Source organism: Accipiter gentilis, chromosome 30, assembly GCF_929443795.1.
Source record: "Accipiter gentilis chromosome 30, bAccGen1.1, whole genome shotgun sequence".
NCBI classification, from domain to species: domain Eukaryota; kingdom Metazoa; phylum Chordata; class Aves; order Accipitriformes; family Accipitridae; genus Astur; species Astur gentilis.
The window spans coordinates 15363620-15378831 of NC_064909.1; the positions used below are offsets into that span (position 1 = coordinate 15363620).

Genomic DNA, 15212 nt, shown 5'->3' on the forward strand with positions numbered 1-15212 from the left:
TTGAAGGTAGATATTAAAGGAGATTTATTGGGGCTAATACTAAATTCAAACAGCCACAAATTCATTTCCATGTTTACCACACCAACCGTTGACAGATGAAGTCTCAGTGGAAAGTCCGAATTTTCATTTCACCTTGACTTCCTGAAACGTGACTACAGATTCCAATATTTGGCATTTGATCTTCAGAGGGAGATATCATGTTTAAGAACATTCTACCAAATACATTTAAATCATGACTCAAAACCCAAACAGTTTGGAAGTTTTGAAACATAAAGCTGTTAGTATGAAATTAGCTTTTATTTTTTACCTCAAAATAAATGCACATTTATCATTTATTCAAATGAAAACTGAAAAAGGGTAAACTTAAACAAGAGGGAACCTTAACAGAGCAAATATCGCAAACATCCTAAAGTTCCTTCTCCTGCTATTGCCCAGCTCTGTTTGGCTAAAGACACAAGCTTGTTTTTTGTTTGTGGGTGGGGGTTTTTTTGGTCAGTTTGGTCAACTAAAAGAAACACTTAAAAGCCCCCAAATTAGAAGTGGTACAAAACAAAACCAGGTACTCGTTCTCATCAGAATTCAGGTCCATGTGTTGCCACACATTTATATAAAACTTTCACTAAGTGTCGTACTAAATAGGATTTAGTAACCTCTTCTGCAGTTTAGCTCTTGATATCTTGGTAAGAGAAGTCAATGCATAAGCATGTCAGAAGTCAACGCTATAGTGTAACTACAGTATAACTCTAACAGGGCTTCTAAATACTGTTCACCAGAGTGATGTCTTATAGTTGAATTTCAATTTCAGCAGGTACTTCAGATTTACCTGAGCAACATCATACACAATATATCTGGGAAAAATGTTAAGGAATAATTATAGTTGTTGATATTAGTAACACAGAAAAACCTCAAAACATAGTAAAACTTTACCTTTGAACTTAAGTTACAATACAGATGCTTGTGTAATTAAGCAGTTCTAACAGCTCAAACCACAACTTTAAATTTGACTTTTCTTTGAATCTGAAAGTGTTTTATACAATAGTTATAAACAAACAACAGTCATACGGAGAATTAACGACGGTGCAGCAGGAATCCTGAATGACAGGCAGGTGAACTGACTTAGATACAGGGCTGTAGCTCTTGAAGATTATTTTTTGTCAGCCAGAGCCATAACGCACAACATCTCTCTTGCTATCTCAACAGTGGAGTGACATAGCCTAGATGATATCTGCAGTTACAGACTTGGCATCTACAGTTATAATCATAGCTCTGTTGCTACCTTCCAGCACAAAGTCATTAATGTCCTCTTAATCTCCCACCAAAAACCCCAAACTGGAATCAGAGAGAAGAGCTCTACAATGGTTGGCAGTGCTTGCACATTCTATGACCACACTGCGCCATTTTGTTTTTTTCAGAGGACAGTCCCAGCTCGCCTATTTGTTTCTCAATGCTTTAGGCCTCAAACTTACCTCTAATCCCAATTTTAGATGAAAAGCATCCCCATTAAACACAGTGTAAACCAAAATGAATGCAGATCATCTTACCTCAATTAGCTATTAACTGTATTATATCTTATCATCTGACCAAGACAGATGCTGTATTTAAGAAAACTCAAGATAAAAAACAGTGCTGCCCTGAGTTCTGTTGCCAAGACTGCTTGTAAAAAGAAAACAGCTTACAAAGAGACAAGACAGTTTCTGCCCAACCCAGAGGTTGTATTAATGGGTCACTTGCTTCACTAGCAGTGAAGAGAATTATCTGGGACCTCAAACATCACTTATTCTTATGACCTCGTGTAAACGTTGAGCACACATTCATTTGGGGGCACTTCTGCCTAGAAAGAGGCTTAATGGCTACATCTCATACATTACATCTCTGATGGGCATCTGAGCTTTACCTCAACGCTTGCAAAGGGTCTGGGGAACACAAGAGAAGCTGTGTGATGATAGACTCCAACAAGCCACAGAGCTGGCTCCCCCACCTCCTCCCGGCCAAGCTGGCCAGCCACAGCACCACAAGGAAGAAAGCAGACTGGAGTGATGTGAAACCACAGGCTGCATTCCTCTCCCCTTGTCCTGGCACCTCTCTGGGCAAAGCAATACTAGGCTGTGCTGCCTGGCCACTCCGATGCTTTCACGTATTGAGTCTTGTTGGGGCAACAGCTATTTGCTACATGTATTGTTTCCTTTTTTTGCAGAATAATAATTGAAGAGTGAGAACTGTAAAATCATCTCCCTTGGAGAAGAGACTCTAAATTGTCTGCGAGTACTCCAAAGCAGATCTAAAAGAAACAAAACACAGTGTGCCAAACTCCTGACCGATGTTAGCAAGGTCCTGCTAAACTCAGCAACACTCAAAACACAGTGTGCAGCCAACGTAATAGCAAAGGATACTCATTATACAGAAGACAGGTATCATTAATTCCTGTTGAGATCCCATTCCCTAAGGGAACCTCTACACCACCAAGGGTGGTAGTGGCTGTGGGATCAGGTGCAGTTTTGCCCAAGCCTAGAAAGGGGAAAAACATTAGTTAGAAATCTAGAAGGCAAACACAGACTGTGCACATGAAGAAATGACTCAACCAGCCAAATACTACTTCACATAAATTTTCAAATGCTGACCAAGTGCAAAAGTATCTTAAAAAGAACACAAAGAATACAGTCTGTTTATTCAATTCAGCATCACCATACTTAGGGTAGTCATACTCAGCTATATTTAAAGTAGAGAATTTTAGACTTTTGGCTACTAATTGTCTAATCTGTATGATCAAACCTAAACCAGACCAGATTTATAGCTCTCATATCTGAGGTCCATTAATGAAAACATGCACACTGCGGCATTTTCGGAAGTATAACAAACCAATTCTTATTCTCTTTAAACTCTTCAATACAAATCTGATCTGACATTCATAATAGTGTGAGTAGTATGTATTGAAAAAGATGCTAAATCACATTTTATTCTATTTTAGGCAACTGATTTTTTAAGCCTCTCAAAATAAATAGTTTAAGAAAAGCCACTCATTACTGAATGTTACTGTTCTCCGCTCTCCCATCTTGGTACAGAAGATAGTCATGATTACCATTTCTTTTGCCTGAATTAGAGAGCTAAGTCTTTTCTCTCATCTTCTTTTTCAGTGCAATATACTGATACTTTTTGCAGATAGAAGTGTAATGAGAACAGCTGTTCTATCTGAACTTTTATTCTTAGCTTTTCCCTTCTCACCAAGCTTCTAAGGCACTTTGAAGGCTAAACAATTATTCTTCTGATCTACCAAACCTCTCATCTTTCTTCTAAAATACATAGTATTGTTATGATGAAAGCGAGTAAGAAGCTGGAGAACACACCTTACATTTTCTCTCGTGTGATGTCAAATGAAAGTTTCCTCCTGAACTTCAGGCAAGACATTAACTTCAGTCTTAACATTCCAAGCATACTAACTCGCACCTCAAAACACCACATACACATATACAGATGCAACTATAGGGCAACATTATGCAAACCCTTAAAGGAAGTACTGCAAACCCTTAAAGGACAGCTATGAAATTACTATAGTTCTCTTCGCTAAGCGGAGAGCCACAATAGTTTGCCGTCAATAACAGATAACCGATGACAACTGCTAATGCTTACCTTTCACACTGTGTTTTCCCTTGGGCAATTTTGTTATGTGAGAAGCATTCTTTAGCTCATACCTGGACAGCACAAAGAACACGCAATAGCATTTTACATTCATCTTAAACTACCTTGGTGAAAAAAAAAATCACAGTTTTTTCAGGCTTCAGTTTATGGCGAGTTAATATAAAGTTAATTTAGATTCTAGACTTCTAGAACTCGGCCGCTTTCCTTCTTTGTCTCAGTTACTGATTTTAATGATATTGGCATTTAGTACAAGACTCTAGACCTGCAACAGTGATTTCTGCCCCCCCCTCCCCAATAGCTCTCATTTTAAGAAAAAAAGAAATCTTGTTTCTACAGGAATACCATGTGCTCTTTCTTTACACTGAAGAAAAGGCTTGCAATTTTAACATCACCTTCTGCCATGATATATTAAGCATGTTCGGCAAATAGTCTTCATAAGTTACTTACATATTTCCAAGGGCAACTTCTCCCAGTAGTATTAAGCCTATGGGATCAGCCTGAGATGTGTGACAGTAGTTGGCACTCTTGGATACCATGTCTGCAAAATAGATGCCCTTCCCAAACATGTAGCCAGTCTGCAAGCAGCAAAAGAAGAAAAAAAAAAAAAAAAAAAAAAAGAAAATTGGGACAATAACACAAAGGCAGCATTGAATCCACCTGGCTGGGCTCCCAGGAGAGCAAAGCTGCAACTCAAGCTCTTGTGGACAGCAGTCAGCAACCAACGCTGGACACGCAATGTTGCCTGCATGCTGAGAGAAAACATTGACCCTGCCCTACAGAGAAATTCTCCTATTTAGGTTGTCTCCAACTGTGGCCAACTCTGGGCACAGGGATGGAGGCAGCCAGAGAAGCTGTTTAACGTACCACAGGAGCTTCAGGGGGAGCTATCCGGAGACCCTGTGAGAGGATACCAGCGAAGTTGGTGGTGCGGGAACCATGCCACAGCAGCTGGCGATTATGAAGCTGCTTAAATGGCTTGTAACGCTGACTCTCTCCTTCACGCTCAATCCTGAAGATCTTCAATTCAAAAAGAGATAGAAAGAAAAGAACAACCAAGCAAATAAACCATTACCTTCATGCAACTAATCAGATGGTGAAAAAAAAAAAATCATCTATCTAGTCTGGAATATACACTAATCTGCTAGGAAAATTGATCTGGATGGTTTCTAGTATTTGCAGTTTGCTGTATCATGCTAGCAAAAAAGAGGTAGCATTGATCACACAGTACTTGTTATTGATTAATTCTCTATCTTCTCTTCTGCATTTTCATGAGATCATAGTTTTCTGAAAAATCATTCAGTGGATGAAGGCTCAGTTTTAGAAGATGATTACTCCTCCACCTCCTTTTCAAGGCCAATTAAATTAAAATAAAAAACACACCCCCACAGACAGCTCAGTAAGCTTAGACTTATCTCTGTCTAGACTTTTACTATTCTATTAAATAGCAATTGGTCTATCAAACCATCCCTTCAACAAAAGAAACTAGATAAGCTACTCAAAAATAAAAGGAAACCGCAAACAAGTCAGTCAACTTAGAAGAGTCCGTCTTCACAAACTTAAACCCCAGTATTGCCCAGCTTACATCCACGACTTTGAGATCATATGCATTGTGAGTAGCAGCATGAGTATTTTTCACATATTGTTTAATAATCTTGGCTTCTTCTGAATCTTTGTCAACAACCTGCAAAGAGGCAAATGAGAGAAGTTTCTTTAGTGTACAAACTAGCAGGCTTCTTATAACGTGATGACACCCACCATATGCTTGCAACTCCCCAGTTTAAAGCCTCCTTTATCATTTAGGTGGAAATCTATTCCCAGCTAGAGAAGACGTACAGATATACAGACAGCACTCAGTCACAGAATGGCTGAGATGGGAAGGCACCTCTGGAAATTGAGATTTCCAACTCCCCTGCTCAAAGCAGGGTCAGCTGAAGGAGGTTGCCAAGGGCTGAGTCCATTTCAGTTGTTGTACTCTAAACTAACAGGAAACCAGCTTGTATTCACAGTCACTCATTTCCTTTTATTTCCTTTACCTTAATATCAGTTCGAAGTTTTTCATAGTTGATGTCAATTGGGTCTTTATCTCCATCTTCATTTCCACCTCTTAGAAGGCTGTAAGCAACCTCAATATCAAGCAAGTTGTCCAACATCTGTACTTTAGCCTGAAGAATTTGAAAAGGTTATTTTACTTGTGCCTTTGACATGTTCAGAATAACTCTGGAATACCCCAAATGATAAAAGTGTATGTGAATCACTGGCCACATACTGCTGTCTAACAACACAACATTGCCTTTTTTTTTAAAAAAAAAAAACCCAAAACTTAAACATCCTAAAATACAGACACATATACACATATATATAAATAAGACTATAATATATAACATATGTATCTTCTAATACTATACATATATAATTATTTGTATGTGTATACACACATATATACACATAAACAAAAAGGTATTCTGAAGAAAAACAAGCTTAACCTCATGAAAGCATGAGGTTAAAGCAAGTCTTAAAACCTCACAAATTCTCTGTGTTAGATGTCTGATAAGAAGACCTGTTGCCTGCAGACAACATACTGTTTCCATTCAATACCTGAATGTATTCCAAGTTATTTAGGAGAGGTGGTTTCTTCATCCCAAAGTCATGAGGAATCAGAGTGTAGAAGCGGTTGGAGAGGTCCAAGATCTGGGATTCCGAACCACTGTCAGAAACCGCCTAGACAAAACAAGCACCGAAGAAAATTGCTGAGTAAGATTAAGTCTCCATAGCAATAGACACACACAAGATACTTGAGGACTAATACACAGAAGCGGCAATACAGTGTTAAAGCTGAAACTCCCACAGAACTAAAAAGGGCAATTTATTTAATTGTTTTGCATGTAGTAAGTCACAATACGTGCACAGAAATGCACAGACTTTCTGGTACAAGAAAAATCTAATGGGGATTATGTTTCTGGAAGGCAAAATAAAGGCTTCTGGATATGGAAGGGGTGCCTGTCCTTGGCAAGGTACTGGTCCACTCTTAACATCTGAAGTAAAACCTTATCTGCACTTTGGCAGGGAGCCCATAACAAAAAGTAGGGTATACTGGTACACTTTTGCAAGCTGTTTAAGGCAATACTATGTAGTGATTCTTGGAATGGTCCAGATCATGATGTGTAAATACAGTAATGTCATCAAGCCAGACCCTTTCCTGTGTCAACGTAACCTTTATTCTCATCCTCAAACAGAATTCTCTGGGGTGGAAACACCAGCTCGCTACTAGATCAAAACTCTGGCTTCATTTGCTCAACTGCCATTTATGCCTGGCTCAGCCTGAAGTTTGTGCTACAAAAGTGTGAAAGATACAAGTACTGCCCAAACTGGTATAACAGGGAAGAGAACTAGTTACCTGTGGAAGCCACATCCTCTTCTCCAGCGAGAGCGCACACAGATCTTTATACACACAGCTCAGCATTCACCCCGCTCCAAGCCCAGAACAACTTCTGAATTCCCCTCTTGCTTTAAAACTCTTTCATGCTCACCTGCTGAACCTCATTAAGGATGGAGTATGCGCTCTGGATCTGTCGCTTGCTCAGTTTTCCCAATGGCATCTTCTGCAGGTCAATCTGATGAAGATTTAAATGATTAAAAGAGGATTTCACTACACTGAAACTATTGCAGGATTCCCTCTCTAGTTTTTAGGGAACAAATCTCTCCATCCTGGTAGGACTGACCCCATGAAGAATGGAAACATTTCAGACTTGGTATTAATTTTCTGTGGATTGAGGAATGATGTCAGAAGGACAGTGCACACTACTGAGAAGACATCCTATAAACAAAGGAATACTGCAATAGGAAACCAAGCATGCATGCTAGGGCAACAGAAAAATAAGGTATTAAGCATTGGCTAGAAGTTTAATATTGACCCGGTGTCAAATGCATGCCTCAATCACTTCAGTAACCATACATTTCAGGCTGGCAAAGAAGCAAACTGAATTAAATAGTTCTTGTTCATAAGATCATCTCTGTCTCTAGGTACAACCTAGCACACCACCTTCCAACATTACCCTACAATTATCAAGGGTCAAATGCAAAGAGGTTTTTAAGATGCTTTGTATTCATTAATGAAAAACAAATCAAAAAAAAGCAACTAAGTTAAAAGCGATGTCTTGTTTGCCTACATTTAGAATCACAGAGTCATTTAGGTCAGAAGAGACCTTTAAGATCGAGTCCAACTGTAAACTAACACTGCCAAGTCCACCACTAAACCATGTCCCTAAGTGCCACATCTACATGTCTTTTAAATACCTCCAGGGATGGTGATTCCACCACTTCCCTGGGCAGCCTGTTCTAATGCTTGACAACCTTTTCAGTGAAGAAATCTTTCCTAATATCCAATCTAAACCTCCCCAAGTGCAACTTGAGGCCATGTCCTCTTGTCCTATCATTTGTTACTTGGGAGAAGAGACTGACCCCCACCTCACTACAACCTCCTTTCAGGTAGTTGTAGAGAGTGATAAGGTCTCCCCTCAGACTCCGTTTCTCCAGACTAAACAACCCCAGGTCCCTCAGCTGCTCCTCATAAGATTTGTGCTCTAGACCCTTCACCAGCTTCATCGCCCTTCTCTGGACACGCTTCAGCACCTCAATGTCTGTCTTGTAGTGAGGGGCCCAAAACTAAACACAGGACTCGAGGTGCGGCCTCACCAGGGCCAAGTACCAGGGGATGATCACCTCCCTCCTCCTGCTGGCCACATGATTTCTGATACAAGCCAGGATGCCGTTGGCCTTCTTGGCCACCTGGGCACACTGCTGGCTCATATTCAGCCGGCTGTTGACCAACGCCCCCAGGTCTTTTTCTGCCGGCCAGCTTTCCAGTCACTCTTCCCCAAGCCTGTAGCATTGCATGGGGCTGTTGTGACCCAAGTGCAGGACCCAGCAGTTAGCCTTGTCGAACTTTATACAATTGGCTTTGGCCCATCAATCCAGCCTGTTGGCTTTGGCCCATCAATCCAGCCTGTCTAGATCCCTCTGTAGAGCCTTCCTTCCCTCCAGCAGATCAACACTCCCACCCAACTTGGTGTTGTCTGCAAACTTACTGAGGCTGCACTCGATCCCCTTGTCCAGATCATTGATAAAGATATTAAACAGAACTGGCCCCAATACTGAGCTTTGGGGAACACCACTTGTGACCGGCTGCTAACTGGATTTAACTCTATTCACCAGAACTCTTTGGCCCCAGCCATGCAGCCAGTTTTTTACTCAGAGTGCGCCCATCCAAGCCATGAGCAGCCATTTTCTCCAGGAGAATGCTGTGGGAAACAGTGTCAAAGGCTTTAATAAATTCCAGGCAGACAACATTCACAGCCTTTCCCTCATCCACAAAGTGGGTCACCTTGTCACAGAAGGAGATCAGGTTAGTCAAGCAGGACCTGCCTTTCATAAAACCATGCTGACTGGGCCTGATCTCCTGTTTGTCCTGTACGTGCCGCGTGATGGCACTCAAGATGATCTGCTCCATAACCCTCCCCAGCACTGAGGTCAGACTGAGAGACATGTAGTTCTATGGATCCTCCTTCCAGCCCTTCTTGTAGATGGGCATCACATTTGCTAACCTCCGGTCAACTGGGACCTCCCTGGTTAGCCAGGACTGCTGATAAATGACTGAAAGTGGCTTGGTGAGCACTTCCACCAGCTCCCTCAGTACCCTTGGGTGGATCCCATCCAGCCCCATAGACTTGTGTGTGTCTAAGGGGCATAGCAGGTTGCTAACCATTTCCCCTTGGATTATGGGGGATTCATTCTGCTCCCTGTCCCTGTCTTCCAGCTCAGGGGGCTGGGTACCCAGAGAACAACTGGTCTTACTATTAAAGACTAGGCAAAGAACTCATTAAGTACCTCAGCCTTTTCCTCATCCTTTGTCACTATGTTTCCCCCTGCATCCAATAAAGGATGGAGATTCTCCTTAGCCCTCATTTCGTTGCTAATGTATTTATAGAAACATTTTTTATTGTCTTTTACGGCAGTAGCCAGATTAAGTTCTAGTTGGGCTTTGGCCCTTCTAATTTTCTCCCTGTGTAACTTCATGACATCCTTGGAATCCTCCTGAGTTGCCTGCCCCTTCTTCCAAAGGTCATAAACTCTCCTTTCCCCCCTCTCCCCAAGTTCCAGCCAAGGCTCTCTGTTCAGCCAGGCAAGTGGTATGTCCCACTGGCTCGTCTTTCGGCACATGGGGATGGCCTGCTCCTGCACCTTTAAGATTTCCTTCTTGAGGTATGTCCAGTATTCCTGCACTCCTCTGCCCTTCAGGACTGCCTCCCAAGGGACTCTGTCAACCAGGCTCCTAAACAGGCCAAAGTCTGCCTGCCATAAGTCCAAGGTAGTAGTTCTGCTGACCCCCTTCACTTCTCCAAGAATCAAAAACTCTATCATTTTGTGATCACTATGCTCAACACAGCCTCCAACCATCATTATCACCCACAAGTCCTTCTCTGTTCCCAAACAAATCCAGCTGGGTGCCTTCCCTCGTTGGCTCCCTCACCAGCTGTGTCAGGAAGGTAACTTCCACGCACTCCAGAAACTTCCTAAAGTTTTCTCTCCACTGTATTGTATTTCCAGCAGACATCTGGTAAGCTGAAGTCCCCCAAGAGAACAAGGAAGGGTTAGTGATTGCGAGACTTCTCCCACCTGCTTATAGAATATTTTGTCCGCCTCTTCATCCTGGTTGGGTGGCCTAGAACAGACTCCCACCATGACATTGGCCTTGTTGGTCTTCCCCCGATTCTTACCCATAAACACTCAACCCTATTGTCACCATCATTAAGCTCTAGACAATCAAAACACTCCCAACATACAGAGCTACCGCATTGCTTCTCCCTCCTTGGCTATTCCTTCTGAGGAGTTTATAGACATCCATTGCAGCACTCCAGTTGAGTGAGTCATCCCACCACATTTCCATGGTGGTGACTATATCATAGTTTTCCTGCTGCACAACGGCTTCCAGCTCCTCCTGTTTGTTGCCCATTCTGGATGCGCTAGTGTAGATGCACTTTCAGATGGGCTATTGATCCCACCACCTCTTTGGGGGGAGAAGCCCTAAACCCTATGTGAACATTCTCAGGCAATTTCGTGGTTTCTAACACATCAATAACCCTTGCATCTTTGCTGCCACATGGATCTCCATGCCCTACCTCCACTGAGACAGCAGACCAAAGGACCTTGCTAGCATGCCATCCCCAAGATATTGGTGTGCCACCCCCTGGCTTATCTCTAGTGAGACTAGTTTTATACTTTTCCCCCTTCAAACCTAGTTTAAAGCTCTTTCAATGAGCCCTGGTAACTCCTGTGCAAAGATCCTTTTCCCCCTTTGAGACAGGTGTACCCCATCTGTTGCCAGGAGGCCTGGTGTCATGTAGACCAACCCATGATCACAAACGCCCAAATTCTGCCAGTGACACCAGGCTCGGAGCCAGGTATTGATCTGCTGGCTCTGTTTCTTCCCTCATCATTACCTGCAACTGGAAGGACAGAGGAGAACACTACCTGTGCTCCTGACCCCTTAACCAATTCTCCCAAGGCCCTGAAGTCTCTCTTGACTGCCCTCGGACTTCTTGTTGCAACTTCATCACTGCCTACCTGAAAAATCAATAATGGCTAATAATCTCAGGGCCATACCAGGGTAGGAAGCTTTCTCTTCACATCTTTAACCCAGGCCCCAGGGAGGCAGCAGACTTCCCTAAGAAGTGGGTTTGGTCTGCATATTTGGCCTTCTGTTCCCTTCAGAAGGGAGTCTCCTATGACAATGACCTGTCTTTTTTTCTTTACGGAAGCAGTTTTGACCCAGGGCATAGGCCAACGTAACCTCAGTGACACCTCCAAGCTAGACGAACCATCGTCCTCATTACCGTTCAGTTCCACTTGCAGAGCCTCGTACCTATCACTCAAGGGCACCTGGGAAGGTGGGGTAGTCACAGAGGAGACGTGCCGGCTACGCCTGGCAGGAACTTATCACCATTGCCCCCCTTAAGTCACTGCGTTCAGCCGGGCGGAGAGGACGGGGAATCCTCCGTACCGCACGTCCTGTCTGCCTGTCTCGCCTGTCTCAGGGAAGGTAGGGTGCAATTCCAGTAGTCTCTCTCACTCCCTGATACTCCTCAACCCACTCACCTCCTCCCGGAGCTCTGTCACTAAGTGGAGGAGTTCCTCTCCCCAGGCACATGTCTCACGGCTGCTGGCCACCACCGGCGTAAGAGCAGGGCACAGCCTGCAGCCTGGCACCGGAGTGGCAGCCTGTTCCCACCGGGCAGCTGCCTCGGTCGTGGTGGGTGCAGAGCTTAGAAAGGCCACGGCTTTCTGCCAGGTGGATACCATTGCTTCCTGGTTGAGCTGGCAGGGCTTCAGCAACCCTCCTGCACGCCCCTCTGCCCAAACTGCCGCCCCACGCCCTTGATGACGCACCACACCCCCGTATGCCCACCCTGATCGCTGGTCGTCCCCAGGGACTTCTTTTGTAGGCGTGTGGGAGCTTGCCTGCTATTGCTCCTGGCCCTGCCCAGGTCCCGTCAGCCGCTGTGGCGTGAGCTGCGGGCTCCCAATGGCTCTCTCGGCTCCCCCAGTTTGGGAAACCCCCTGTGCACTGCACGGGAGCACTCTGCTGCGGATCCTGCTGGCACCAGAGCTGCTTGCCTCAGCAACTGATTTAATTTCTATGCTGCTTTTGTTTGTGTATTGATGGATCTTGGGAGAGTTTTGGATTTGCATTAAATCCTTGCATAGTTAAGGACCATCTGAATGGAAAAACATTCAACAAAAGTCAAGTCCAATGGAGTCTTTTGCAAAGATCATACATACACCCTCTGGACCCTTGACAGTACTCACCATACACCCCGCAGGTCAGATTAGCTTTTACTTAACTTGATGGGTTTAAGATTCAGCTCAAGGACAGAAGATCCTATGAAACCATGTATATCATGTACCGTCTGGGTAAGTTCCACATTATTTATTCAATATGGAGCTAGGAAACCCAGCTTTATGCAAATCTTCTCTGCAAACTGAACTCAGGAGGTTCCTCCAAGCTACAGACGGGTGTAAAAACCCTGAAGCGATTTTGCATGGAGATTTCCACCCTGTACTGGGCTTAGGAGAACTTTCACCTTGAGCTGCAGCTAAGCATACATAAAACCAGATAGTAAGAAAAGCCAAGATAGACTGCAAGAGAGAAGACAAGCTTCAAAACTGACTGTGTCTTGGGGACACAAGAGGCACAAAGCCAAGATTAATAATCTAATGAAAAACAACTTGCAATAGATTTGTAGCTTCCAAACTTTTGGGGCCCATACTTTCTTGTTGAGTACCATCTATCCATATTATTTAATTATTAGCTGAAAAATCATGAAAGACATGTAAAAGTAAAATGGGCCATTTACCTTGGATGTGCAGAATAGCTGCAGACACGTATACTAACTGTAAGTTATATAAACCTATCAACTAACACACATAAGCACCAACACATAAACACTAACACATATAAACTAACACATCCTCCAACAATGCGACTGAGTAATGTATCTCTTACATGGCCCACATACAGCCAAAGGGCTGGAGTTTGTCTCCTATGAGTCATAGGAGGTGAACAGAGCCCTGCAGAGCTAATAAGCTGCATCCAAAGCTTTATCGTTAGACACATCAAAAGAGCACAGCAGCCAAGGGGTTGGGTCTAAAACAACAGCACTGCAATTACTGCCAGATGCACTGAGGGTAACATGAAGGATTAGCTCCACATCACAGATGTGCGCACCAAGATTGTCAGGAGAGGCAAGGGAGATGTTTGCCTTCCACCCAGGCAAGAGCAGACAGAGCACTGGAGTAGACTCAGCCCTCTAACTAGCCTTTTCATGTAAGGCTATGACACAGATAATTGTAATAAACTCCTGTACGCTTGGTGAGGCAAAACTCTTGAAAGCTAAATTTGAAGCAGGAAGAGAAATGCATCAGATAAATCTATTTTAACAGAAAGACTAAGAATTTGCTACAGTTTTGACAGAGCAAGAGTGCCTGGATGGAATGAAATACTTGAGATCAGGCTGATTAAAGGAACGAAGCAGCCATTTTCAGAGGATGCACAGAAACCTCTAACTACGAAAAACATTATTTCCTCTAATGGAAAACAGCTGTTCAGCAGCAAGAGTACAGGAAGATAAATCTAATAGGAAGACAGGCCCATCTGGACTCCCAGGTCTCCTACAGATCTGCAGCTGGTGTGAATTAACATTGTTTCAACAGAGTTCTACAAAGCCAGAAGACATCAGATGATGATCAGTTCAGAGTCTTTAGCCAGTTCCACTTACAAAGAATTATTAATATTTCAGGAGACTTTGATGTAAAGAACCACTGAAGATACAGGAGAACACAATTAACCCAAGGTACTACAAAACGTTGGCCAAGCCATCTGAAAGCTTTCAGATAAGCTGTACGAAATGGTGCAAAGCCTGTTCTGAAAAGTAGATACATAAAATACTGATACAGAGAGCAAACAACAGCTGCTTAAATGTGAAGTCTTAGAGCAGGATAACTAAGCTGGCTGAAGAAAACTGAAACTTGTTATTTAGAATTAACCCAGTCTGAATGGCTGCATTAAAACAAACTGCAGGACCTCTGAACACCAAGTAAAACTGTTTCTACGTAAGGAGAGACAGATGATACTACCAGACCACTCTCTGAAATCTTGTTAGAAACATGGATCGAGAAGTATGGAGGAAAGAAGAATGAATGAAAACAGGGTATCATTACAACAAATAAGAAATAGAACAAACAAAACCCCCTCAAGTTTGGCCCTGTTCAGACAAAGATCTGGACTTTTGTCAAGGCACTTCATTAGTGCACCTATCAACTGGCAGCATTTCTCAAGCCTGAGCTGCATGTTCATTTGCTACCTAAATTAGTAGTAGTGCTGCCCCCCCACCCTCCAATGTGGTTGACAGCTTACAAAAAAAAAACCTCCTGCCTCACATCACCAGCAAATTGGCTGTGTTAATATTTTAAGAGCATTCAGCAAACAGTGGTCATGATGCCTGTGTCACTAGAAAACAAACAACCAAAAAAACCAAAACCCCATAGAATGATTACTGATTCCAGGACTGGCAGATGAGTTTCTCATAGGCTTGTTAAGTTGAAGATGCTGATACAGACGTTTGTTTCCCCACTGAAGAACAAAAGGCAGCACCTACATTTTAAAAACTGCATGCATCATGGCTAAGTTACTATTTCCAGTGCTTGGCAAATTCTGGTCAGACTCTTGCCCTTATTATAAGGCTGATCTAAAACTCACACTGACTTCTGGGAAGTATGATGCACCCTGGATTGCAAAAAACTTGCTTCTGGCTGTATAATTATGATGTAATGAGAGAAAGGAGGATTAGAAGTGGGAAACATGAACATGTGTGGTCACCTCAAATTCCACCATTGCTTTCTTCATGCTCTCCACATCAAAGATCATCTTAATAAGGTCTTGGATTGGCTTAGCAAGTTTTGACTTAGTCCCGGCACCCACTGTCAGCTTCCTGACAGCTTCTTCATCCTGGGAGGTAAAAATAGTA

General features: G+C 43.1%; 1 protein-coding gene across 1 annotated transcript in view; it reads right to left on the minus strand.

The window, feature by feature from the left end:
- PARP1 (poly(ADP-ribose) polymerase 1) overlaps window positions 1-15212 on the minus strand; it is a 38540-nt gene continuing 23328 nt past the window's right edge. The window contains exons 14-23 of the mRNA XM_049833631.1: window positions 15065-15193; window positions 7161-7244; window positions 6229-6351; window positions 5667-5795; window positions 5216-5314; window positions 4498-4650; window positions 4081-4208; window positions 3625-3686; window positions 2391-2505; window positions 1-848 (exon numbers count right to left, since the gene is read on the minus strand). Coding sequence (XP_049689588.1) covers window positions 767-848; window positions 2391-2505; window positions 3625-3686; window positions 4081-4208; window positions 4498-4650; window positions 5216-5314; window positions 5667-5795; window positions 6229-6351; window positions 7161-7244; window positions 15065-15193 — 1104 coding nt within the window. The 3' untranslated portion in view covers window positions 1-766. The remainder of the gene's footprint in view (window positions 849-2390; window positions 2506-3624; window positions 3687-4080; window positions 4209-4497; window positions 4651-5215; window positions 5315-5666; window positions 5796-6228; window positions 6352-7160; window positions 7245-15064; window positions 15194-15212) is intronic.